The following is a 25,736-nucleotide window of genomic DNA, read 5'->3' on the forward strand; positions in this document are numbered from 1 at the left end:
CCATTGTGAGTTGAATCTAGCGCTGGTTTCCTGCTTCGCTTCACTGTACAGTGGGGACTGCACACCCGAGCGTCCTTACACAGAGTCCAGAGACACAGAGTACGTCAGCCTCAGGTGCTTCTCACCCAGCAGTTGCATCCGCCCCAGAGGTTCGGATCTGATTGTCTGGGAGAGTACATTTCCAAAAGGGACCCGGGAAAGCTACAGAGCTAGCTGAGGGCCCCACTTTGAGAACCGCTGATCCATAACTATGTGCCTATGTCAACAGCCTTTTTAAAACTAATTTTTAAGTGGAAAGTAACAGCATTTAAAAGACAATGATGTTGATGACAATATAAATTCCACCTGAGTGTCCACCAATGGACCAGCTGTGTCCTCTCTTCAGACGAGCCGTGGAGAGCGTCTCGAGGGGTCCTTTGACTCTTGAGACGGGGCGAGGGAGGCCACAGCACACATTAGGGATGCTTTAGAGCAGCGCTGGAGTCCTGTTTAACCTTACAATGTAATTCTTACTTTAACAGACATGGGAATTGCCCGTGTTTACAGGGTACAGTGTGGCGTTTTACTTCCTGTGCGACAGACATGTGAGGATCAGATCAGGGAAGTTGGCACGCGTCTCTTTCCTTTGTGTCTGACACTCCAGGTTCTCATGTTAAACATGTAGGTAGTTGTGCCAGCCACGGCTGACCTGCTGTGCTGCGGGACGTTGGAAGTCACCACTCCTGTCCCACCGCTCCCTGTGCCTGCTCACTACCCTTTCCCATGTGCCTTGCCAGCTCTGTCCTGATTCCACTCTGTTCAGTGAGGCCACCTTGTCAGCTCCCGCACAACAGTGGATTCCCTGATCCTCGGTCAGTGCGGTTTGACCAAGGATCAGGACCCAAACTCTCCTGGATCACAGCCTGGTTGCTGTGATCTTTTATACCTGAGCCAGCTGGTGAGCGGCTGCAGGGCCAGTGTGTGGCATTTCCCCCTCTGATCTTGGACCTGTCAACGTGTGGCCTGGGGTTTGCTGAAGACAGCGTTCATTGTGGAGAGAATTGTTGCTTGAAAGGTGCTTACACCCAGACGGAGGGTTAGGGCCAGCCCCGGTGGGCTCCATTCCTACTGTCCAGATCGGCTCCTTAGAGTACCCGCACCGTGACTAAAGTCTCCCTGGCTTTTACCATCCTGCCACTGTGGGAATCAGCACTGGAAGAGACCCAACAGGTCACGGGGACCATTTTCCCGCTGGAAGAGGGTTACTTCCTGCCGTGCACTCCGTGGCATTAGGAGGAATTACTTTTCATATGATTATGATTTTTTTTTCACGCTGTCTTCAACTAAGTGTTTCTTGAATCGACTCTCTTTGTATTCAAGTAATAAAGCGCACGCCAGGCAGTGCTCCTCGGGGTGATTATCTCTCTCCTCAGGTGGTACAGCGAGGCACAGGCCTTGTGCTCTCAGGGAGGGGTTGATGGGTACAATATGGAGCACGGTTCTATGCGGCGGCAGTAACCGCAGATTGCAGTCCTGGTAGGTTCGCTGTGCATGCCGGGCAGCGGAGGTGAAGGGCCAGCAGTAGTGGCCAGACACACAACCTTGGGCGCCAGTGACTTCCTGCTGCCTCTCAGGAACTCAACTGGTTTTGTCAAAGGAGAGCCTCAGTTGTTGTTGGCCACAGGAACTCCATGTCTGGGAAGAGACTTCTGCCCCACAGGAGAGAGGCCCAGTCCCCAGCTCTGGGCTCAGCACTGGTGTGGCCCAGGGCCAAGTGTCTGCCTCCCCAAGGGCAGTCCACTCACCTCCCAAGTGGGAAGGGCAGTGACTGGGTGTGGAGGGCTGCAGGGCAGGTTCTAGAAACCCCAAGCTCATTTCCTGGCAGAGACAGACCCCAGCGAATGTTCATGCAGGTCGATGTTTTATTTTTTCTTCTTAAAATCCCTCATGGGGTTGAATCTGATCTCCTAATTTCTTCAGCCTCGTCCCTTGCTTCAGTTACAGGGAGTTCCCACTATTGCTGGTGTTCCTTGTGGGGGACCACGCGTCTCTCATGTCCACGCGCCCCTTGCTTGTCGAGACCCTGGCCCTGGGGAAACCCAGCTCCCTCCTCCCCATGCGGCCAAGTGTCCAGGCAAAGCCAAACCCCAGATGGACTCAATGCTCCCTGCCAGTCACTGCTCCCCGCTGCCCCCTCTTCTGCTAGGGATCTTTCACTCCTTGGCCTGCACCTTGAAGTCTTTGTCCCCAGCCTCACTTGCCGCTGGTGACCTGACTTCCTGTTTCAACAAGAAAATAGAATGAGAAGGCAACTGCCACAGGCTCCTGGGTCCTGGGCCCACCTGCTCCGGCTTCTCTGTTGTGAGTGAATGGACCATCCAGGGTCCTAGGGAGGACTCATCCCTGTTGAGATGGGGGCACGTGGTCCCCTCTCCACCGCAATCCCATGGGAACAGCAGTCCCGTCCTTTCCCTCCTGCACGCTGCTCTTGGCCTCTGTCATGTTGTCCCAACACGCCACAGAGTGTCCTGTCTTAAGGAAACTTCTCGACCCCTCTCCCTCCGCCCACTTCCACACCACCTTTGTTTCCCGTCCTCCCCATTAGAAGCGCAGTCCTTCGGATGGTCGAGTCTCGGTCCCGTTCTCTGAATTGTTCCGGAGCCGCCGAGGCAGGCTTTTCTCCCGCGTTCCAGCCGCACTGTTGCCCACCCTGGCTGCCCAAGGTTCCCATGGGGGTCACTCACTGCGGGCCAGTTCATGGTCCTTTCACGTGACTGTCACTGTAGCATTTGGCACAGCTGACCTCCCCCAGCATCCTTGGAGTGTGATCTCCAGAACTCGCGAGTCTCCGCTTTGCTGTGTCTCCTCTGCTTCCTGCTCATCTGCCCGGACTCCATCTTGCAGCCTGGAAAGGCCCACGCTCAGCTCTGGGACCTTATTGTTATTATTTTTTTACATTAGTCCTGCATTTTGGTGATGTCCTGCTTTTTTATATATTATATTCTGACAATTCCCAAACTTCTTTCTCCAGCCCCAGTCTGCCCCCTGAATTCAGGTGCAGATATCCAAGTGCCTACTCAGCACCTCTACTTGGCTATCTGTGGGCATCCTGAGGTTGGCGTGTCTGGGATGGAATCGCATCCTCCACACCGTTCAGCCCGACATCTTTCCCACGGCAGCTAACAGTCCAGCCTCTCTTGCCTGCCAAATCAAAGCTGCGGGAGAACAGAGCTGGCCCTCCCTCTAGAATGCACTGGAATCAAGCACTTATCGACACTGGCCCAGGCCGCCATCTTTTGCCTGGATTTCTGCACAGACTCCTAATTGTCACCTGGTTTCTTCCTTGCACCTGTAAGACTTCCAGCAGACCATGGCCTCCTTGCACAGAACCCTCCAGTGGCTCCACATGCCACTCACTGGTCACAACAGAGTCCCCCAGGTTCTGCTAGTGCGTCTTCATCCTCCTAGCTGTGCTGCCCGCTCCCTGTCTCCTTCAGACCTCCGCTCAGTGTCCCCGGGACCTCCCCGCTGCTTACTCACTGGTCTGTTTGCTTATTTCCGTTCTTGTCCATCTTCCATCACTACAGTGTTCCATCCATGGAGTCCAGAAGTTTACCTGTTTTATTCATTGATCCTCAGACTCCCAGAAGGGGGTTTAATAAATGTGCACCGACTGGGTGGACACATACCAACCCCCATTCTTCAGTAGCATCCTGGAAATCAGCTGCGCTGTGATCCTCTGGCTTTGATGCAGCCCTAATGTGGAACTCTGCTGAGGTTCTGAGGATCACATGGTGTAAGCCTTGTGCTGCAGTTTGGAGGTGACTTAGGGAGTTTGGTTGCCAGCAGTCCCTGCTGCTAATTAGATTCGTGGTGCCCGTCCTTTGACCTTCACCTTGAGGGTGAGCATGTGATTCTGCAGGGCCTCCAGGGTGGGCGTCCTGCTGCTGGGGCTATCTGCATGAGAGCCGCCTGCCTGCCTCCGGGTTAGTGACTTCCCACCGCCATCACGGGGCTGGCTGTAGTTTGCTGAAAGGTGTCTCCTTGGCCCTGACGCTCTTTCTGGTCTGTCTCAGTGCCCTGGTGGCCCTGGCAGCTTCTGTGAACCCCCCCACCCCATCCCCGGGGTCTTTGCCGTGCGTTGGCCCTGGCTGCACACCTCCTCCCTGCTCAGCCTTCAGGTCCGGCTCCCAGGGCACCTCTGCCAGGAGCACCTCTGCAGAGCCACAGAGAGAAGGCTGCAGCTCTTCCTTGCCCTGGGGCAGCCCGGGCCCTGGGTTCAAACGGCCAGTTCTGACTGGCACCAGGCCTGCTCTGGCCCTCTCGTCTTCTCACGGGACCATCTATGGGGAGACTCCCTTGGGGCCACAAGGATCAATGTCCAAAGCTTGGTCCTGAGTGTGGCAGTGTTAAGAGGTGGTGGGATCTTTATGAGGGGGCTTGGTGCAAGGATCAGGTCACTGGGAGCACCACCTCTGAGAGGGACCCATGTCCTCATGGGACCCTGGTTAGTTCCCAAGAAAGCTGGTTGTTCTAAGAACGTGAGATTGAACACTGAATCCCACTCCAGCTTCTGGTCTTGCTACGTGATCTTTTTCTCTTGCATGTGCTCTTCCCATTATGCCATCTACTTACTACCTTGTGATGCCACCAAGGGGCCCCTCACCAGAGGCCAATAGATGGGGCTTCCTGGTCTTGGACTTTCAGACTTCAAAACTAAGAGCTAAATAAACCTCTGTATAAAGAGGTTTATTTTATTTATTTTCTGTATAAAGTATCCAGCCTTGTGTGTTTTGTTATAGCAACAGAAAACAGACCTATACACTATGTTGCAGTGCTTACCCACAGAAACCTGCCAACAGAGTATAGAAAATAACAGTGAGTCTCTAGATCATCCAGTGCAAGACAGTTAGTGCCTGCTAAAAGTCAGGCAAAGCAAAGTACTAGCTAATATGGGTTTCTTATGGATATTCTTATTATTTTGTTTAACCCTGTAAATTTTGGGGGTCTTCAAATTGATGGCTTTAGAGGTATTGTCTGGTCTGATTCTGTGTACTCACAGTGCCATGCATCTGTTCTGAATGCTCATTACGTATTTAACATGTTAAGCACAGTAGGGGAATCTTGCCTTTTGTTTTGTTTTGTTTGCTGAGTCGCTTAGCCAAGTCAGCATCAGACGTTATGCTGTACAACTTCCTTGTTAAGCTGGAGCTTCTTGATTCACTTGAACTAAGGGGGAGTGTGCTTCTTACTTGTGGATGAGTCAGGCTAAATTTCTCCTGCTTTCTGAAACCCTGATGAGCCACCTTGCTGTTTGCCAGGCTGGCAGAGTCCGAGTCAAACATGGCAAGTGCATGTGACCGTCTGGTGACAGAGCACCCGGCCTGCGGTTGGTGAGGAAATAGCCGGATTAGCTCTGGGAGCCCAGGTGGAGCCCCAGGAAAGAGTTCCCTGTAACCCGGGGCAGCCTTCTCAGTGTGGTGCTTTTGCCCCTTATCTGCAAGGTCATTTAATCAGAGTCTGCAAAACCATCAGGTCAATATGTTACCTCAAAAATTATCAAAAGGACACTGTTGGCTCAACTCACAACCGCTAAACTGTGGAACCACCCTCGGTGCCCTCAACAGATGAGTGGATAGAGAAACTGGTGTATGTACACCATGGAGTACTTGCTGCCTTAGAGAAGACTGAAATCATGGCATTTGCTATAAATGGGTGGAACCAGAGAATATTATGGTAAGTGAAATAAGCCAATCCCAAAGAACCCAAGCCCGAATGCTTTCTCTCATATGTGGATGCCAATTCACAATAAGGGAGGGGGAAGAGTAGAGGTATTTTGGACTGGAGAGAGGGGAGTGAGTGGAGGGGACAGGGCAGGGGGGCTGGAATGATAGTAGAATGAACAGGATATCATTACCCTGTGTGCACATATGATCACACGACCTGTGTAACTCTACATCATGAACAACCAGACAAGTGAGAAGTCACGCTCCACTATGTAGGATGTGTCAGAATGCATCCTACTGTCATGCATGGTAATCAGAACAAATAAAGACACATTTAAGACAGGGCATTGTGGCCACAGGTGCCCCGAGGGCAGCTTTTCCTTTGGTGCTCCTGGTGCTGCTGCTGCTCTTCCTCTCCCTCCCTTCCCCACCCCCTTCCTGGTTGCAGGGTGAATTATATACCATAAAATATATTCTTCTAATGTGTGCAATCTAGTCGCTTTTAGTATTTCACATGGTCATATAACCATTACCACTATCAATTCACCCCAAAAGAAACCCCATGCCTGTTAGCAGTCTCACCCCACCATGCTCTACTTCCTGTCCTGTGCATTCGCCCAACATGGACATTTCATATAAATGGGTGATACGGTGTGTGGGCTTCTGGGTTTGCCTTAGCACATGTTTTTAGGATTCACCTGCATTGTAGGGTGAATCAGTACTTCATTCCTTTTCATGGCTGAATGACAGTTTGTTGAAAGGATATACCACTTATCCACTCGCCACTTGATGGAATTCTGGGTTGTTTGCACTTCTTGGCTATTGTGAATAATGCTGCTATGAATATTTATGTACAAGTTTTTGTGTGGACATATGTTTTCAATTCCCTTGTGTATATACCTGGGAGTGGACTTGCTTGACCATATGGTAACTCTATATTTAACTTTTTGAGAAGCTACCAAATGGTATTCCAAAGCAGCTGTACCATTTTACATTTCACCAGTATGTATGAGGATTCCAATAGCTTTACATTCTTGCCAATACTTCTTAATATATTAAGAGTTCTTAGTATATTCTTAGATACTGAATCCATATCAGACATAAGATTATCAAAAATTTTCTAATTTTTTAGAAACTTTCTAAAATTTCTAAATTTCTAAAAGACAACCTCATTCTGTGGGCTGTCTTTTCATTTTCTTGATAGTCCCTTTTGAAACACAGAACTTTCTAATTTTGAAGATGTCCAAATGATCTGTTTCTTCTTTAGTTGCTTGTGTTTGGATGTCATTTTGAAGATATCATTGTCTAATCTGAAGCCAAAAGGGTTATGCCTGTTTTATTCTGAAGAATTTCATAGTTTTAGTTCTTAAATTTAGATCTTTCGTCTATTTTGACTTAACTTTTGCATATGGTGTGAGGTAGGGGTGCACTGTCATCCTTTCCCAGTGGATATCCATTATTTCAGCACTATTTGCTGAAAAGACTATTATTTTTCCATTGCGTGGTCTTGGCATCCTTGTCAAAATCAGTTGATGATAAATGTAAGGGCTTATTTCTAGACTCGATTCTGTTCTATTCATCTGTGTCTATCTTTATGCCAGGACCGCATTGTCTTAATTACTATTGCTTTGTATTAAGATTTGATATCAGAAAGTGTAAGTCCACAGACTTCACTCTAATTTTCAAGATTGTTTTTGGCTATTCCAAATCACTTAAATTTTTGTATGAATTTTAGGATTGGTTGGCCAATTTCTTCACAAAAGGTAGTTGGGATTTTGAGAAGCATTGAGTTGACTCTGTAGGTCAATTTGAGCCATATCACCATCTAACCATGAGCGTGTTTTCCATTCATTCAGGTCTTGTTTGTTTTTTCTACAATATATTTTAGTTTTCAGTATACAACCTTGTACTTGTTTGTTAAATTTATTCCTAAGTGTTTTTATTCTTTTTGACAATGTTATAGAGTTGAGCCTGGGCAAGCACTTTACCACTAACCACATGCATAGCCCTTGATACTACTGAAACTGGAATTGTTTTCTTAATCTTATTTTCAGATTTTTCATTGTTGGTGTATAGAAATACAATTGATTTTTCATATTAATCTTGTATCCTGCAACACTCCTGGCGGGTTTATTAGTTCTAACAGTGTATGTGTGCACACCCGTGTATGTGTGCACACCCGTGCATGTGTGCACACCTGGCGTGTGTGTCTGTATCCCTTCACACTTTCTGTATGCACAGTCACGCCACTTACAAACAGAAATGGTTTTACTTCTTAGACTCTAATGTGGATGCTTCTGTATTTCTTTTTCTTGCCTCATTTCCTTATTTAGAACCTTCGTGCAATGTCGAATACAAATGGTAAGAGCAGACACCTTGTCCTGTTTCTGATCTTAGGGGTAAAGATTTTAGTCTTTCATTACTAAGTATGATATTTTCTGTGAATTTTCCTGTGAATTGTTCTTTATTAGGTGAAGAAGTTCCCTTCTAGTCCTAGTTCATAGAGTTATTTTTACTTATTTATTTGTTTATGGTACTGGGGATGGAACTAGGGGTGCTCTACCACGAAGCTACATACAGCCCCAGTCCTATAAAGATTTTTTTTTTTTAATCTTGAGACAGGTTCTCTCTGTGTATGAGGCTGACCTTGAACTTGGGATCCTCCTGTCTCAGCCTTTCCAGTTGCTGGGATTATAGATGTGCACCATGGTGCCTGACTGCTGCTGCTTCTTAAAACCGTAAGAGGGTATGGCATTGTGTGAGATGCCCTTTCTGCATTTGTTGAGATGGTCATGTGCTTTCTCTTCCGTTTCTCCCTCTACTAATATGGTGTATTATATTGATTGATTCTTATATGTTCAACCACCTTTGTGTTCTGAGATAAATCTCATTGGCCATGCTAATTTTTTTGTATGTTGCTGAATCTAGTTTGCTAGTGTTTGTTGAGAATTTCACGCTTCATCCTACAGATACGGTCGTTGGCTTTCGTTTCTTCTGGTGGCATTGTCTGTTTTTTGGTGTTGGGATAATACTGGCCTCATGGAATGTGTTGGGACGTGTTCCTGCTCCTCCTCATCTTCTTCCTCCTCCGTCTCTCCTCCTCCTCCTCCTTCACACTGGGGAGATTGAGCCCAGGCTTCTCATATGCTAGACAAGTGCTACGCCGCCAGCCCCTCCTAACTCCATTTGACTTTTAAGAAGTTTGTGACAGGTTGGTTTTAATTATTCTTTAAATATTAGATAGAATATTTATACAGTGAGCCCATCTGATCCTGGACTTTATTTATTTACTTATTTATTTATTTATGCAGAAGGTGTTTTGGTTACTAATTCACTCTCTTTGTCATAGATCTATTCAGATTATCTGCTTCTTCTCTTAGTCAGTTTCACTAACTTGTGTTTTTCAAAGAATTTTCCCAGTTCATCCAGGTTATCTAATTGGTTGGCATATGATTATTGACAGTCTCCCTTTATAATTCTTGGGTCTTTGAGGTCAGTAGTTATGTCCCCTTTCATCTTTGATTTTAATAGTTTGGGTTTTTTATTCTCATTGTTTCTTGGCCAGTCTAGCTAAATCGTTGTCAATTTTGCAGTTATTCTCAAATAACCACTTTTTGTTTTGTTGACTTTCTCTATTGCTTTTCTGTTCTTAGTTTTGTGTATTTCTTCTCTTTGTTATTTTTTCATTCTTCCTTTGGGTTTAGTTTACTGTTACTTTTAGTTTCTTAAGGAAGAATCTTCATTAATTGATTTGAAATTTTCTTTTTGAATATAGGCATTTATATTTATAAGTTTCCTCCTGAGCCTTGCTTTAGCTACATCCCATAAATTTTGATATGCTGTCTTCATCTTCACCATCTGAAAGTGTTTTCTTATTCCTCTTGTCATTTTTTTGACCCGTTGGTAATTTAGGAGCATGTTGTCTCATTTCCACAAATTTGTGAATTATGCAATTTCCTTCTGTTATTGATTTCTGATTTCATTCCAGTGTGGTTTGAGAACATATTTGATGATTTCAATCCTTTTAAATTTGGGCTTGTTTTATGTCCTAGCATATGGCCTATCCTGGAGAATGTTCCCTGTGTATTTGAGGAGAATGTATTTTCTTTTGGTGGGTGGGTATGTTCTTTAGATGTCTGTTAGGTCCAGTTGATTTTTAGGGTTGTTCAAATGAATAGTGGTGTTCTATTTTCTCCATCATCTTCTGTCTAGTTATTCTATCCATTATTAAAAGTAGGTATTGAGCCAGACGTGGTGGTGCACGCCTGTAATCCCACAACTCGGGAGGCTGAAGCAGGAGATCAGAGTTCAAAGCCAGCCTCAGTGAAAATGAGGTACTGTCTCTAAATAAAACACAAGATAGGCCTGGCTGGGGATGTGGCTGAGTGGTTGCATGCCCCTCAGTCAATCTTTGGTACCAAAAATACAGAAAGAGAAGAAGGGTGCATGAAAAGAAAGGAAACCTAAAATCTATGAAGGGGCAAGGCACCCTCCCTCCCTTGGGCACCAGCTCTGGACACCCCACCCCCAGGGGTGTCTCTGTCTCTCTCTCTCTCTCCCTCCCTACCCTTCTTCTCCCTCTTTCAGTTCTGTTTATTAAAAAAAAAATTTAAAGTAGGTATTGAACTCTCTAATTATTATTGTTGAAGTGTCTATTTCTCCTCCAATTTTGTCAGTTTTTGTTTCATGGATATTGGGGCTGTGTTCTCAGGTGCATATATATTTATTTCACCTTCATTTATTCTTTCTAATGCCCTTTCTTTCTTTATACAGATTTGAGTTTCTGATCTATATAATTTTTCATTCTTTCTGAAGAATTTCTTTTAACATATTTTGCAAGCATGTCTGCTGGTGACAATTTTCTAAATTTTTATTTGACTGAGAAAAAAAGTAATAATAATACTATTCCTCCTCCTCCTTCTCCTCTTCTTCATTTTGGAAAGATTTTTTTTATAAGGTAAATGCCTTTATTCCCACTTAAAAAATTTTTTTTAGTTGTTAATGTACTTTTATTTTTTAAAATTTATATGTGGTGCTGAGGATCGAACCTAGTGCCTCACACATGCTAGGCAAGTGCTCTACCACTGAGCCACAACCCCAGCCCCTTATTCCTACTTTGTGGATGAGGGACGTCTTAGCCAATGTCACCTGCTGGTAAGTGTTGAGGACTAGATTTCAAACATTGACTCAATGGTCTCTAAAATGGTGTACTACTGGTTATGGGACAGAGAATTTGTTCAGGAGAGAGATCCTTGTTATTTCTTGAATAGCTTACGATGGCATATAGTTCACAGGAAATTAAAATCACCAAGGTCATTTCTGTTTTCAATCTTGCATACAATTTTCTAGAACAAAATATCAGACATTACTGGCTATTAAGAACTAACCTCATACCTCACCTGGAAGGATATATTTTCTAGATACAGAATTCTGGGTTAGTTATTTTTCTTTCAACACTTTCAAAATATTTCCCTGGACTCTTCTTTCTTATTTGCATGATGTCTATGTGGCCCATGCTTTCTTTTTTCCATAATTTGATTGATATAGTTGTACATAACGGTGGGATTTGTTGTTGCATACTCACACATGCACACAGTGTAACAACATAATTTGCCCAATATTGTTCCTCCAGATTTCCCCTCTCCCCCCACCTCCCTTCCCTGGACCCTTTCCTCTATTCTACTGATCTCCCTTCAATTTTCATGAGACACCTTCACACCTTTCTTATCCTTTTTCCTCTCTAGCTTCCACATGTGAGAAAAAAATGACCCTTGCCCTTCTGAATTTGGCTTAGCATAATGAATGGTTTCAAGTTCTATCTATTTTCCTGCAAATGACATAATTTCAGTTTTATGAAATGGCTGAATAAAACTCCATCGTGTGTGTGTGTGTGTGTGTGTGTGTGTGCATATATATATGTATGTATGTGTGTCTGTATGTATATATGTGTGTATATGTATGTATGTATGTGTGTGTATGTATATGTGTGAGTATGTGTGTGTATGTATATGTGTGAGTATGTGTGTGTATGTATATGTGTGTGTATTTTTGTGTGTGTATATGTATGTGTGTGTATGTATATATGTGTGTGTATATATATGTATGTGTGTGTGTGTGTATGTATGTATATGTGTGTGTGTGATATATGACATTTTCTTTATCCACTCATTTATTGGTGGACACCTAGGCTGGTTCCATAGTTTGGCTATTGTGAATTGTGCTACTATAACATGGGTGTGCATGGATCATTAGAGTGTGCTGGCTTTGATTCTTTAGGATAAAAATATCAAGGAGTGAGATATCTTGGTCAAATGGTGGTTCCATTCCCAGCCTAATTGAGGAACCTTGCACTGATTCCATAGTGGTTGTACTAATTTACAATCCCAACAGTGTAAAAGTGTTCCTTTTTCTCCACGTCCTCTCCAGAATTTATTATTGTTTGTATTCTTAATGATTATCATTCTGACTGGAGTGAGATGAAATGTCAAGGTAATTTTGATTTGCATTTCTGAAATTGCTAATGATGTTGAACATTTTTTCACATATTTATTGATCCTTTGTATTTATTCTTTTTTTGGGGGTGGGGTTGGAATTGAACCCAGGGCCTTGTGCGTGCTAGGAGGCACTCTCCCAGCTGAGCTGTATCCCCAGCCCTGTATTTGTTCTTTTGAGAAGTGTCCATTTAGTTCATTTGACCATTTGTTAATTGGGTTATTTGGGTTTTTTGGTGTTAAGTTTTTTGAGTTCTTTGTATATTCTGGACATTAGTCCTCTGTCAGAAGAGGAGCTAGCAAAGATTTTCTCCCATTCTGTAGGTTTTCTCTTCACATTCCTAATTGTTTCCTTTTCTGTGCAGAAGCTTTTAACTTGATGCCCTCTCATTTATTAATTCTTGGTATTATTTCCTGAGCTTTAGGGGTTCTATTGAGAAAGTCATTGCCTGTGTGTATATGCTGGAGTGTTCACCCCGTGTTACCTTCTAGGAATTGCATAGTTTCTCATTTAATCCGAGGTCTTTGATCCATTTTGAGTTGACTGTTGTTCAGGGTGAGAGATAAGGGACTATTCTCATTCTTCTGCATGGGATGATCATCAGTTTTCCCAGCACCATTTGTTAAAAGCCTGTCTTTTCTTCAATGTATGTTTTTGGCAGCTTCATCAAGGATCAGGCAACTGTATTGGGACCATGAATTTCTGTTGAAAACATGACATTTTAGGACTGGGGATGCAGCCAAAGGCCTCATGCGGACGGTGCTTGTGATGCCTGCCTAGCTTGCTGGAGCCGTTCCCTCACCAGAGCCACAGAAGCAAGACGTGACATTTAAGTCATATGATGTGGCAGTTATGGAAATGATATCCTCAGCCCTTTCCATGTTTTGTTGTTATTGTTGTTTGTTGTTCACTAACCTACTTTGTGAAGTCTGTATTCATGTCTATGTGGCCATCAAAGTCTCTGATTAGCTTAGGAGTTAGCTCATGGTCGGAGAGAAATTTCCTTAAGTGCCTGAAAATAATATCTCCCAATGTTTGCCAGGGGGCTCTTTGTGTGCACTGGAGCATTTCTTCCAAGACTTAGCTAGGCAATGGACAACTCTGCCTTAGCCTTCACTTCCTGCTTGGCAGACCCTTAAGGTCAGCCAGAGGTGAGAGCCGGGGCTTTGTTGGATCTTTCCTGAGTGTAAAGGTCTAATGTCCTTAGGAATGCTCTCAGTTCTACGCGTGTGGGTGCCTTCTAGATTCCCAAGGATGTGAGGAAGGTTTTCAAAGCTCCGATGTATCTCTCATCCCCCAGTTTTTCCGTTTAAGCCTTTGGGTTAGCTGATTATTTGCTCCATTAGCCACATTCAGGCAGCTATGATTTCAAGTAACAGTTGCTTCTTATTTTTCTATCAAATGTCTCTTCACAATAAGGTGTTCTCATGGGCAAGGTCTGAATCAGTTCAAATAAAGACAGCCTTGTGAGTGTGGTCTTTTGGGAAACCGTCAGGTCAAATAATGGTAATTTTCTGGTGATGGGGCCATGAAGAAGTTCTAGTCCTGTTGTGCCCCCCTCAGTGACCGAGAGGCTGCCGAGTCTCCCTGTGATTGCAAGCTTTGCTTTCAAGGAAGAGCCCCAGTGTCGGGGGTGGGTGGGAAACAGGAGAGGGAGTCGGGCTGGTTAAATGCTACACCTGCTCTTCATCCTGAGACTTGGCTATTTTTCGTGAATAAAAGCTCCCAGTTTGCTCTGAGCTTTGCGTTCATCTCCAGCATCCTGAAGAATGGATTCTGATGGTGTTTGCCCGGTTCTCCTTTGTCTTACGGAGGAGAGGCCTTCAGGGGTCCTTCCTTCACCATTTCTGCCGCAGTTACCCCAGCTCTGCCGCTGATGACCGGGCTTTTGTTTGCAGTAGACCCTTCATGAGAACTCAGAGAACTCAGATTCCTACTCGTGACTGTCCACTGAGGAAGTCAGTCACGGTTGTCCTGTTGATTGTTCCATTTTAGAAGTTTATTGGATCTGCTAAAAACAGGGAGTTAAAGATCATTATTTTGTGTTCATCTTAAGTGTAGCCTTTGAAGTAGCAGAAGCAGATCATGGTGAGCAGCATTTTGAGACTCTCCAGCTGTCCTTTAGAAAGGGAATAGACAGGAAGTGGTCACATTTATAATTGATGCTTTAAGATAATGTAACTTGTTCTCTTTTGTCACAGGGATTTAATGCACAGAATGGCGATTATACCAAATTGGCAATCTTTGTGTCCTCACCCCCGAAAATACACATCTTCAAGACCCCATTCTTCACCTGGTAGAGTATATTCAAAGAATGGTTTCCAAAATATGTTCAGACCTTCTTCTTCAAGTGAGTATCATAGGCGAATAGAAAGCCTAGTAGTTAATATCCTTCTACACACCAGGCATGGGCAAAGCTTTGCACGATGTTTAACTACCATAGTAACCCCACGAATTGAGGTGTATTTGTGGTAACTTCCTATGTGGGAAACTGAGACATGGATGGATTAAGTCACTTTTAAGGGCTAAATAGCTCTTAAGTGGCTGGGTCAGAATTTGAGCCCAGACAGTGCAGTGCTGGAGTGACGCCCATGTCTCTCCCCAGGCCGCCGTCCCTCGGAGGCACTGTCAGCCGTCGGGCTGCTCTCTCTGCACGCACGTATACAGATCTGTAGGGACCTACCTGCGCAACTTGCATGATATGCCGTATTAAGTACAACTCATGCTAGATACTGTTTCTTTTAAAATGCTGCTGTCTTTGTATTTCATTTGGGATTATTTACATGGACCAGATTTCACCACCATCAGTTCATCCCTCTACTGTGTGCAGTCGGCTGTTAAGCAAGCGTGCGTGAGTTCTGCCCATCTGAGACTGAGTTCTTAATTTCTAACAGTTTCACACAATCTTTAAAAAGTTTCAGTTTCTATACTGAAACCTTCCGTACGTTCACATATTTTTAACTTTTTTCTTTAATCTCTTTAGCATTTTGCTATTTTGGGGGGGGTACTGGGAGTTGAACTCAGGGGCAGTAGACCACTGAGCCACATCCCCAGCCCTATTTTGTATTTTACTTAGACAGGGTCTTGCTGAGTTGCTTAGAGCCTCACTTTTGCTGAGGCTGGCTTGGAACTCACGATCCTCCTGCCTCAGTCTCCTGAGCCACTGGGATTATAGGTGTGCACCACGGTGCCCAGCATTTCTTAAATACCCGATCATTTCTGTATTTGTTTTCTCTGTGGGTCTTTTTCTGGTGACTGTTTTTGCTCTTGATTAGGTTATATTTTCTTGTTCATTTATCTTGAAGTTTAAAAAGATAATGCAAGGCATTTGTGTAAAATGCAGTAGAAATAGAAGTAAGTGACACCACCAGAAAGAGACGGCTCCCCTCCTCTCGAGCGGTCAGTGAGGTGGGCGGGCTCAGCACTGTGATCCCTACGCTGAACTGTGTCTTGCTTTTGCTGCAGTTTTGTTGGATTTAGGTCGAGCCTGGTTTCACCTTCTTCCCTTCAGCAGGCCCGAGAGCCGAACACTGGGGAGACTCCGGAGAGCGCTGTTTTACAGCCCATCTGCCAGCTTGGTGTCTGCTCCTCAGCCTTCCTGCCGTTTCCAGGGTGGGGAGGGACGGTTCCTGGGAGTTCTCTTTGCTCACCGGCTCTGACCTTGCTTTCACACAGCAAGAGATCTCTGTCCACCTGTGGCCCTGCTTCCTTTATGCAGCAGCCACCAATGTTCACTCAGCAGCGGGCCCATGTGTTTCAGAGATTCAGCTCACCTCTTCCTGTCCCTGGCCTCTGTGTACAGCTGCCTTGGGCTTGTGTACATCCTGTGGGCCTTGAGGTATATGTTGTCACATACCAGTCTCTGGTGTGCGCTTGACCTCAGCCCTGCAATTCTAATCCACCCACCTGTCCACACGTGACCACTAAATACTGGGTTTGCTTCCCTTGTCTGCCCTGCAGGGACAGGAGGTGTTATCCTCTGGATGACTGAGGAGTGGCTTATGCTTTTGGAATTTAGTTTCTTTGCAGTCTCAAATCTCTGATGGGTTTTTGAACTATGTATATTTTTAGCTTATTCTACTTGTTCTCATTGTTAGGGCGAAAATGACAGTCTGTTATGACTTTCTAGATCCTAAACGGATGTAGAAAATTTTATCAAATTGCCCTCCAGAAAGATGACATCCACTTATACTCCCACCAGCACGTTATGCAGGTTTGGCTCTGCTTTCATCTTCCTGCATTAGACATGTGAGAGAACAAGTTTTCCTTCACATAATTTCAAAGTTTCAAGTAAATATTTTCTGCTACTTTAAAATCATAATTATTGAGTGCAAAGTTGGGGCTTCTTGGAAAGCAGCTAAAAATATACACGCAAAGTCTGAAGAAAGATTTCAGATGGAGGGGTACGTTAACAAGAGGGACCCCCGGTGACAATGGCAGGGTAGAGGGGGGGTAGCATTGTGCAGCTCCTGTGTGTGAACCAGCTGCTTCTGAGAGTCAAAGTGACGTTCCACGTCCTGGGGAGTCTCATGGGAGACTTCAGCTCCCTGTCCCTCAGGCTCTGTGCTTACTCCCCTTCTCCCAGTCTGTCCTCTCCTGAAGTGGGTCCCCTGGCTCCTTCCCCACCAGGCCCAAGCCACATGCCCAGTTGCTGGGATGGCTTTCTGCTCGCCCCTTGTCCCGCAAAGATCTCAAATATGAGCTGGTCAGACAATCTCCAGACTGCCCCAGGCCTTCCGTTCAGCCAGTGGCATCGTCACTGATGTAGGTCCTCAAGGACGGTGCTAAGGAATCATCCTTCATTTCTCCTTGTTTCTTTAACACCCGATACCCCAACATCTCATGTCCTTCATAGAGTATATTTGCCTTGTTTTTTTCTCTTTTGGTTTTACTCATGTTATCACTGTCATCCTTCAATTGACTGACTTCAGAGGTGAAAAATGACTAGACTTTCCATTACAAGCCACCGAATGATCAGACATATAAATCTAAACATAGTAGAAGAGCGACTCTTTGATTTTGTTAAACAGTGCAGTAGTTTTTGTTTAGAATCTTAACTTTAAACACGTTTAACAAATAGCTGTATCTCTTTTGTAGCCACAACAGTTGCAAATCCAATACTGTCCTTCTTAGATGTTAAACGGATTTTATTTCAAAAATTACCGATAAAAGGGACAAATTGAAAAAAGCCTTTCAGCTGCTTGACACTGGTCAGAACCTGACTGTGTCCAAGAGTGAGCTGAGGAGAACCATCGCGGCCTTCCTGCTGCCGCTCACCAGGGAGCAGTTTCAAGAGGTGCTGGCTCAGGTACGGCGCGACGTAGCTATAGAGCAGGTGGCTTCTGGAACAGCTGCCGTGGGTCAGAGGGGCACAGGGCTTATTCTGACTTTCTCCCCAGTGTCCCAAATGATAAGTTGAAGTGGTGTTAATTTTTTACAATTCACTTATTTAAGACGAGGTCACTTTGGAAGACCATGATCCACATTTGCTTGGTCACATTTTGGAGGTAGGAGTGTGTCAGCCATTTTTTTTCTTTCTTTCTTTCTTTCTTTCTTTCTTTCTTTCTTTCTTTCTTTCTTTCTTTCTTTCTTTCTTTCTTTCTTTCTTTCTTTCTGTCTCTCTCTCTCTCTCTCTCTCTCTCTCTCTCTCTCTTTCTTTCTAGCTTCTACATAAAAGTATTTGGTCAACTTACATTTTGGAACTTAGTGTTTTGGTATTTGTTCTGTCATCAAAGGTCACAGGGCATCTTCTAACTACCGTAGCCAATGCTAGACTCGAGGGTGCAGGAACTGAGACACGGCCCCGCCTTGGAACTGCTCGTGGTCCAGTGAGACAAGTAGAGTGCGGGCGAGGCCGGGCAGGGCCAGTCCAGGGAGTTTGGGTGCTGGGGGGAGGACAGCTGTCTCTAGCTGGGGCTGGGTGTCTGGGAAGGCCACTCTGGAGCAGGTATTTAACTTAGTTTTGACTGGTTTGGACTGGAGATTCGCAGAGGAGCGGGGAGGGGAAAGGCCATATGGGAAGCGGAGGGGCCTGCATCAGCCTCTTGCTCGTCCAAGGATCTGGGGGCATTGCTACGTTAGAAGTCAAGGCTGTGGACCTGGTGTGGCTCTGAGGGCCAGCTGCGAGCAGGCTTTGTGAGGCCGCAGGGAGCCAGGGAAGGGTTTGCAGCAGGGTGGATTTAGGTGGTGTGGGGGAGGACTAGGGCCCTTGGGCCTACCAATGGCGTGGGCCAGGGGTGATCCCTGTTCTCTGGGGCCCTAGAAAAGGAACTTGAAACACAATAGGAATTAAACATTCTCAAGATGGGCTTGTAAGACTCAAAATAGCAAATTTAAGAGTGGAACCCTTGGGCTGGAATAGTTTCCTTCCAACTCAGTGGCTGACTTTGCACACCCAGGGTCCTGGGCACATGTGAGCACGTGTGTGTGCACGCGCACACATACACACGGAGACGTGCACTTTCCTCCTCCTTTCCTTCATTCATAATCCATCTGGTTCCACGCTACTTCCTAGTACTTAAAAAGCCTGCTTCAGTTTGGACTTTGCTGTGCACCCACCCGACGCAGTGTTCCTACCTCTTGTCCCGGGAAGGAGGGGGAATGTGCGCTGTGAGCACAAAGAGCTCCACCCAAAGTCCACCTGAACCTCACGGCTTCCTCTGCCCTTGAGCTTTGTCCTTTTCCGAACTGGGGGTTCTCCAGCCGTGTTTCCTCAGCTGGTTTTCATGCCCCATTTTCTCTTTGGGGTGTTTGATGTTGCCCCGCTGTCTCCCTGGGCTCTCTTTATTTTTTAAAGTATTTCACTCTGTTTTCCAGGTTGCATAATGTCTATTGATCTGTCCTCGATCCACAGACACCCTCTTATTCTCTCCATTCTGCTATTAAGCCCAGTCAGTGAATTTGTAATTTTTTAGACATTCTAGAATTTCTTTTTGATTCCTTTTTATGATTTCTCTGTACTTGCTTAATTTCCTATTTTCCTCAATTATGAGCATTTTTCTTTTAACTGATTGAACATAGTTGAAATAGCTGCCTTGAAGTCCTTGTGTGTGCATCTCACATGCTGCTCTCTCAGAGTGGGTCTGGATGTTCATATTTGAACGTATTTGGATAATATCCCAAACAAGAGCTGTCCAATAGAAGTACGTGAGCATATTTTAAATTTCTAGTAGCCACATGAAAAGATGATAAGTAAAATTAATTTTAATAATAATTTTATTCAACCAAATATATTCAAAATATTTCATGTCAGTATATAGTCACTGAGAAATTGCTAATAAGATATTTTACATTCTTTTCATGCTTTAAGCGTTACTAAGTGTTCAGACATGGTGAAGGCACACTTTACGCTTACAGCAGACTTCAATTCTGACACTAAACTTCTACTGGCAAAACTTGATCTATATTTTGATTTAATAAAATGTATAGTTGAAATACTAGGTTCACATACCTGGTTGTTCCAGACATATCAAGTATCTTCCAAAAACTGAATTGATATCATTTAAAAAATTTAAATTAATTAACATTAATCCCAGTGACTTGGGAGGCTGACACAGGAGAGTTGCAAGTTTGAGGCTAGCCTCAGCACCTTAATGAGATACTGTCTTGAAGTAAAATCTTAAATAAAGGACTGGGGTGTAGCTCAGTGGCAGAATGTTTGCCTACCATGCATATGGCCCTGGGTTCAATTCTCAGTACTATAAAAAGAATTAATTAACATAAATAAAGCAAAGGAGTTCAGCTAATTAGTAATGCTGGCCCCATTTCAAATGCTATGTAACTAATGGTGGCTACATCTGTGTACTAGACTGTATAGTGCTAGGCATTATGAATGGTGTGTTGTGGAGACTCTGGATTCTGTTATATTCTGCTGAAGACTATTGATACTTTTGTTTTGATAGACAGTTAACTTGCAAACTCTGTCTTGCTTCAGTGGCCAATGGCTCATTTCTCAGTTTAACTCTTATCTTTACATAGTTTTATTATTTTGTACTTTGAATAGAGTTCACAGTCATTTTCTGTGGAGGGCTGGTCTGAGTTTTCTCTGTGGCAACTTCTCTGCTTTGTCATTTATTCTAAGCAATTGCAAAGTTACAGAAAAGTTTGCAAGTAGAGTGCAAAGAACAATCTTTTTCTAAACCACTTCTAAATATTCCATTACTTCTAAATATATTAATATTTTCTTCAAGCTAGGATCTCTAACAGCCATAATCCAACCTTCAAAATAAAGCAGTCCCGATGACTCATGGCTCCCACCTCAGCCCTGGGGCCCAGTCAGGCTTTGGCAATTCCAGAAACACCCTGTGGGATCCAGGTCAGAATCAAGTGTGACGTGTGGTTCCTGCCCCTCCAGGCCCCTCCACCTGGCATGGCCTTCAGCCCTTCCTTGACTGTCACGACCTTAACATTTTGAGGACTGCAGACCACCTTTGCTTAAAAGTCCCTGCCTGTGTTCATCTGGCCAAGATGCAGCTAGGGTCTCTGGCCGTGTTCTGCTGTGGCCCGGCCAGGCTGCCTTGGCACGGTCCGTCCCACCCCGCTGACATTCACCTGGGTCACCTGGTGAGGCTGGGGGTCTGGCAGGCTTCTCCGTGGCATGCACTGTGAAGCCGATTTTCTGTGAAATCAGTAAGTATTCCATTGCTCATCTGACATCCAGCTGATTCATTTGTGGTTTAAATATTTGCAGGGATTCGAGGTTTCTTAGTGCATGAGTTATGGGTGTCTTACTTTAATTATTGTAATGTTGAAATCATCCTTAATCTGGCCAGTTGGGCCCCCTTTTGTCTGGTCTCTGTGTCCTTTGGCAGGTCCTCAGCATTCCTTGGGCATTTCTTTGTTTTGGGATGCTCTGAGCTCATCTTCATTTCCCTTGCTTTGGTCCTAGAATCATCCACCTTTTCCACAGGGCTCAGGTTCCTCTCAAGGAAAAAGCATGGAGATGGGATCTGGGCCTGGGGTCGCCCATGCTGTGGGGTGCTGCTGTTCCCCAGCCTCTCAGTGGCAGAGCTCTAGGGCATCCATTTGCCTCCCAGTTTTTACATACGTTCCTGTCCACGTGTTTTCTGGGCCAGTCTTTCTCTCTGTGTTGAAAACCCAGAGTCCACACCACCGACGCCCTTCTACCCGGTGCGCTGCCCGCCTCGGCTTTCTCTGCCGCGTGGCAGTCCCTGCCCTCTCACGGAGCAGACACTTGGCTTTTGTGGTCCTGAGTGCATTTACTCATTCGGACATCCCTCCCTTGGGTGGCTCATCCCTCACCCCAGCGCTCCCCTTGGGGGGTGCTTGGCGCTCTCGTCCCTGTGGCTCCCCAGCAGGCAGACACCACTGTTCTCTGCCCTATCTGGTGACTTTAGGTCTGAGTAACTTGGGAACATAGGCAGGAGGAGGATGGCCGAGATTTTTCTTTTCCCCTCTATAAAAGCTCCTCCTTTATTCCTGCCTGGGACTTCACAGGGCGTGGGTTGCTCGTTTCCACAGCTCCTGTTATTGCTGTCTACATTTTAGTTGCGGCTTTATTAAGATGAGATTTACATATCATAAAACTCATCCTTTTTACACGTATAAATCAGTGATTTCAATATACTCACAGTTGTGCACCTATCACTACCATTGAATCTAAAAACATTTTTATCACCCCTGAAAGAAACCCTGTACTCAGTAACCCTGCAGTTACTCCCAATTTCTCCTCCTTCCTGTACGTAGAGACAACCCATCCACTTTTGTCACTGTAGATTCTAAATAGTTCACCCAGCTGGACTCTCACAGCATGTGGTCCTTGTGTCTGGCTCTTCCATGAGTGAGCTTTCGAGGTTCCCCTATCGGTCGTCGCACAGGGCAGTACTCCATTCATTTAGTGGACCAATAGTGGATAGAGCCCCTTTTGTTGGCCAAAGGGCTCGGGTTCCGGTTGGGGTTAGGGTTGTTGGAATTGTTTCTTCTTTTGGCTTTTGTGAGCAAAGCTGCTGTGGACAGTGATGGACGCATCTTCTGCGTGGACGTGTTTTCAGTCTGTGGCTCCATTCCTGGGAGTGGAATGGCTGTGTCCTGGGCTAAGGTTCTTTACCTCAAGGACCATTTGTCCTTGTAAACCTTGTGCCAGTTTCCCTCGGAAGTTTGATTTAACTGTCGCTTTATACGGAATAAAGAGTTAGAATATCATTTCCTTCTCTGTGCCCTTATAGTCATGATCTAATGGGAATTTAAATTTCTGACAATCTTCCCAAGCTGATCAGTTATGCAGGAAGAGAAAAAGTGCAGAAAATATGAAACGCGTATCTGTTTTTAAAAGCTACATCTGTTTCTAAAAGAAGTCACTGAGCACTGAGAACTTCAAAGACTGTAAGAGCAGATCCTGGTAGTCCCTCCCGTGCTTGGCCTGCCTTCCTGGAGCTGGTCTGCTGGACCCACAAGCAGTGGAGAGGCCCTGGGTGCAGTGTGGTTCGAAAGCGGGCTGCCGGGTCACTTGGCCAGCTCTGTTTATGACAAACCCTGTGGTGACACAACCTTGCTTTCTCAGAGGTTAATGGAAGCCCAACTGGAAACTTACAAAACCAATACAGGATTTCACGGGAATTTACCTTAAAATCAAAAAACAGTTTTCCAGTTATAGTCTGAATCTCCTTTGGCTCTGATTTTATTTCATGACCCATGTCAGGAATGTTCCCGTCAGCGAGGAGGATATAGGGGCTCTCTGCTGTCTGCCTGGAGCCTGGTTCCATTAAAAGTTGTGCAAACACATGGCCTTAGTCTGAGTATTAATGTGGCCTAGTTTTAAACAAGTTGAACTGGTAATTGGATTCCAGAGAAACAAAACCAAGTTCTGTTCTGGGCCCAGGGATCGTGCCAGGTCAGAGAAAGTCTTCTTGGAGGACACTTATCAATATAGCAGGTGCAGACTTCCCCCGCCCCCGCCCCAGCCACAGTCTAAGAATCTGCCTGCAGCAGTTCACCTTTGGATGGTTTTGGTCACGGAACGTTTGTGACAGATTCATAAATACCGAGAGGATAGAGGATGAGCAGTGACCAGAGCCTTCCTTGTGGACTGGATTCTTTGATTGTCCAAAGGACCCTGCCTTGGCGATGGGTCAAGGCAAGAGCTTACCTGCCACGTTAGGGCTGTCGTGAGTGTGAGGAGAGCGGGGCTCCTTTGGTGGCTCTTGTTCATGCAGGATGATGGAGGGTGGAGTGGGGTCACTTGGGCTCTGGCTTTTAATGGTGGTGCCATGCAGGGATGTCATGAAACGTGGACAGTGACACCACCTTCTGAAGGTGGTTTAGGGGGGCTGAAAGTGGTACCTGTGTTTGGAGTCGGGGCCCAGGAAACGTGGGTGCCCTCCTTCCCTCATCAACTCTTGGCGTTATCACAGGAACATCCAACCTTGAACTACACATCTCATGCATTTTTGCCCTTCTTTTGTATATTAAGGAAACTTCATTGATCTTTGGGAGAGACAGGGACAACCACACCAGGCCTCGAGGCCAGCCGGCACCGTGAAGCTAGGCAAACCCTGACTGCACGGTGCACCCCAGGAACCGCCCAGCTGTGGGGGCGCAGCTCGGTGTGCATCTGCATGGAGCTTGATAAGATATATTTATATTGATTATATACTTTGTTTAAATCCTAGAGTCAAATGCTTTTTTTGAACCATTATCTTTATTTATAAGTTAACTTCTTATTTAGAAATGATTTTGAACCTCCAGCAAAGTGCCTGCAGCACCCTGCAGCACCCATGTGGCACCTGTCAGTAACGCTCACAGCCCCGCACCTGGGCATACCTGCCGTGGCCACCCTACCCCATGCGCTTCTCCTGTGCGTGCTCGCTAGCTGTGCTTGTGCAGGCGTACAAACAGCATGCTCAGCACACACGATCTGCATGTGATGCCTTTTCTAAAAACCCAAATATTTTCAAGGAAAGTGCTTTATCCCAGTGCTTGACTCCCAAACACCTCAGTCTATTTCCTAAGAAAAAGAACCATTTTCTTACATAATCACAGTAGATATCAACTTCAGGGAATCAAACATGGAGATCAAACCTTTAATCTATAGTTCATATTGACCCACCTGTCCCATAGTGTTCTCGATAGACTTTTTAACTTAAAAATGGCATTTTGTACCTTAACACTACATGAATTTACAGAATAGTCACATGACCCTCCGAGTTTTGAGTGTTGTGCTCACCTTAGCTTCTGTATATCTCATGTTAGGATATATCTCTGCTAATTTCTTTTTATTTATTTTATTACTGCATTATTATTATTATTATTATTACTGCATTATTTATTACTGCATTTATTTATTTTATTACTTCATTTATTACAACATTACATATATGTAATGTTGAGGTTCATCTTGACATAATCCTAGAAGCATGGAATATAACCCCATGATAATTTTATTTTAAGCTAGACTCTGGCTTAGCCAGATTTGGACTTTAGGTAACTGTGTGGATGACTTGTTCACTTTTAGCTAACACAGACTGGCATTCCTTGGTTTTCCAAGAATGCTGTCAGCTTGGACACCTGAGTGAGCCATCAGAATGCTCAGCAGGGTGCCACTCGGTTGATGGCACTCACTATGACATCAGGAAGGCGGTGTTTAGGACAGCTGTTGCTGTCCTCTGCCTGGGTCTCTCTCCTCCAACCTGCTGTCCTTGTCCTTTTTTCATGTAGGTCCCTGTCACCGGCTCTGGCAATGTACCGCACCTTGAATTCCTCTCCAGGTTTGGTGGGATTGACCTGAACATAAACACCAGAAAGAGGTAAGGATTCTGTCACTCATGTGAAGATAGGAGACTTGCAGTGGTGAGTAAGAGCCATGACACAGGCCACGAGAGCCAGTCACAGCCACAGATGACCATGTCCATGTGGAGGACAGGTGGGCAGAGCTCGTCCACAGAGAATTCAACAGAACAAAGTCACATTGAGGCTTCCATTAGAGAAGACTCTAACTGTATGCAGGAGGGCTTTCAGAGTTGGAGCAATGATACCGCAATGAAATGTGAATAGAAAATTAAAATCAGGTCATACTTTTGCACACAGTGTATTTTAGATTTGAAAATGGTGATTTTAGATTGGGGCTGGGGCTCAGTGGTAGAGCGCTTGCCTAGCATGTGTGAGGCCCTGGGTTCGATTCTCAGCACCACATGTAAATAAATAAAATAAAAGGTCCATTGACAACTAAAAGTGTTTAAATAAAAAAGAATAACGATTTTAATTTCGAAGTAAAATATTACGACGCCAAATATTTGCGGGGCTCTGTATATTTTTTATGCTGGTTGTTGAAAGTGATCACGTTTTGGCGGCTGGAGAGGGAGATGAAATGGAAGATACGTGTGAGCCGCTTCCAGGCTTCACAGCTCTCCTGGGAGCCGGGCTCCTGGGCTCCGTTTGCAGAGTGAGGGCCAGAGTGCACCCTGAAGGACCCCGTCAGCCAGAGATCTCTCTGCACCTGTGTTTGCTTCAGGAAATATTGTTTTAGTGAACACAGTCACTAACCATCTTCTGCAGGAATAAGCCTCGTTTTTCTCAGGAGTCGTG

General features: G+C 45.1%; 1 protein-coding gene across 1 annotated transcript in view; it reads left to right on the top strand.

The window, feature by feature from the left end:
• The first annotated feature begins 14,402 nt into the window (after positions 1–14,402).
• The window catches only part of Efcab6 (EF-hand calcium binding domain 6), a 191,314-nt gene continuing 179,980 nt past the window's right edge, over positions 14,403–25,736 (top strand). Inside the window, 4 exon segments of the mRNA XM_071609135.1 lie at positions 14,403–14,547; positions 17,295–17,345; positions 17,348–17,505; positions 24,870–24,958. Of these exon segments, the coding sequence (XP_071465236.1) occupies positions 14,406–14,547; positions 17,295–17,345; positions 17,348–17,505; positions 24,870–24,958 (440 nt within the window). The 5' untranslated portion in view covers positions 14,403–14,405.

This window comes from Marmota flaviventris, chromosome 3 (genome assembly GCF_047511675.1).
Source record: "Marmota flaviventris isolate mMarFla1 chromosome 3, mMarFla1.hap1, whole genome shotgun sequence".
Lineage (NCBI taxonomy): Eukaryota > Metazoa > Chordata > Mammalia > Rodentia > Sciuridae > Marmota > Marmota flaviventris.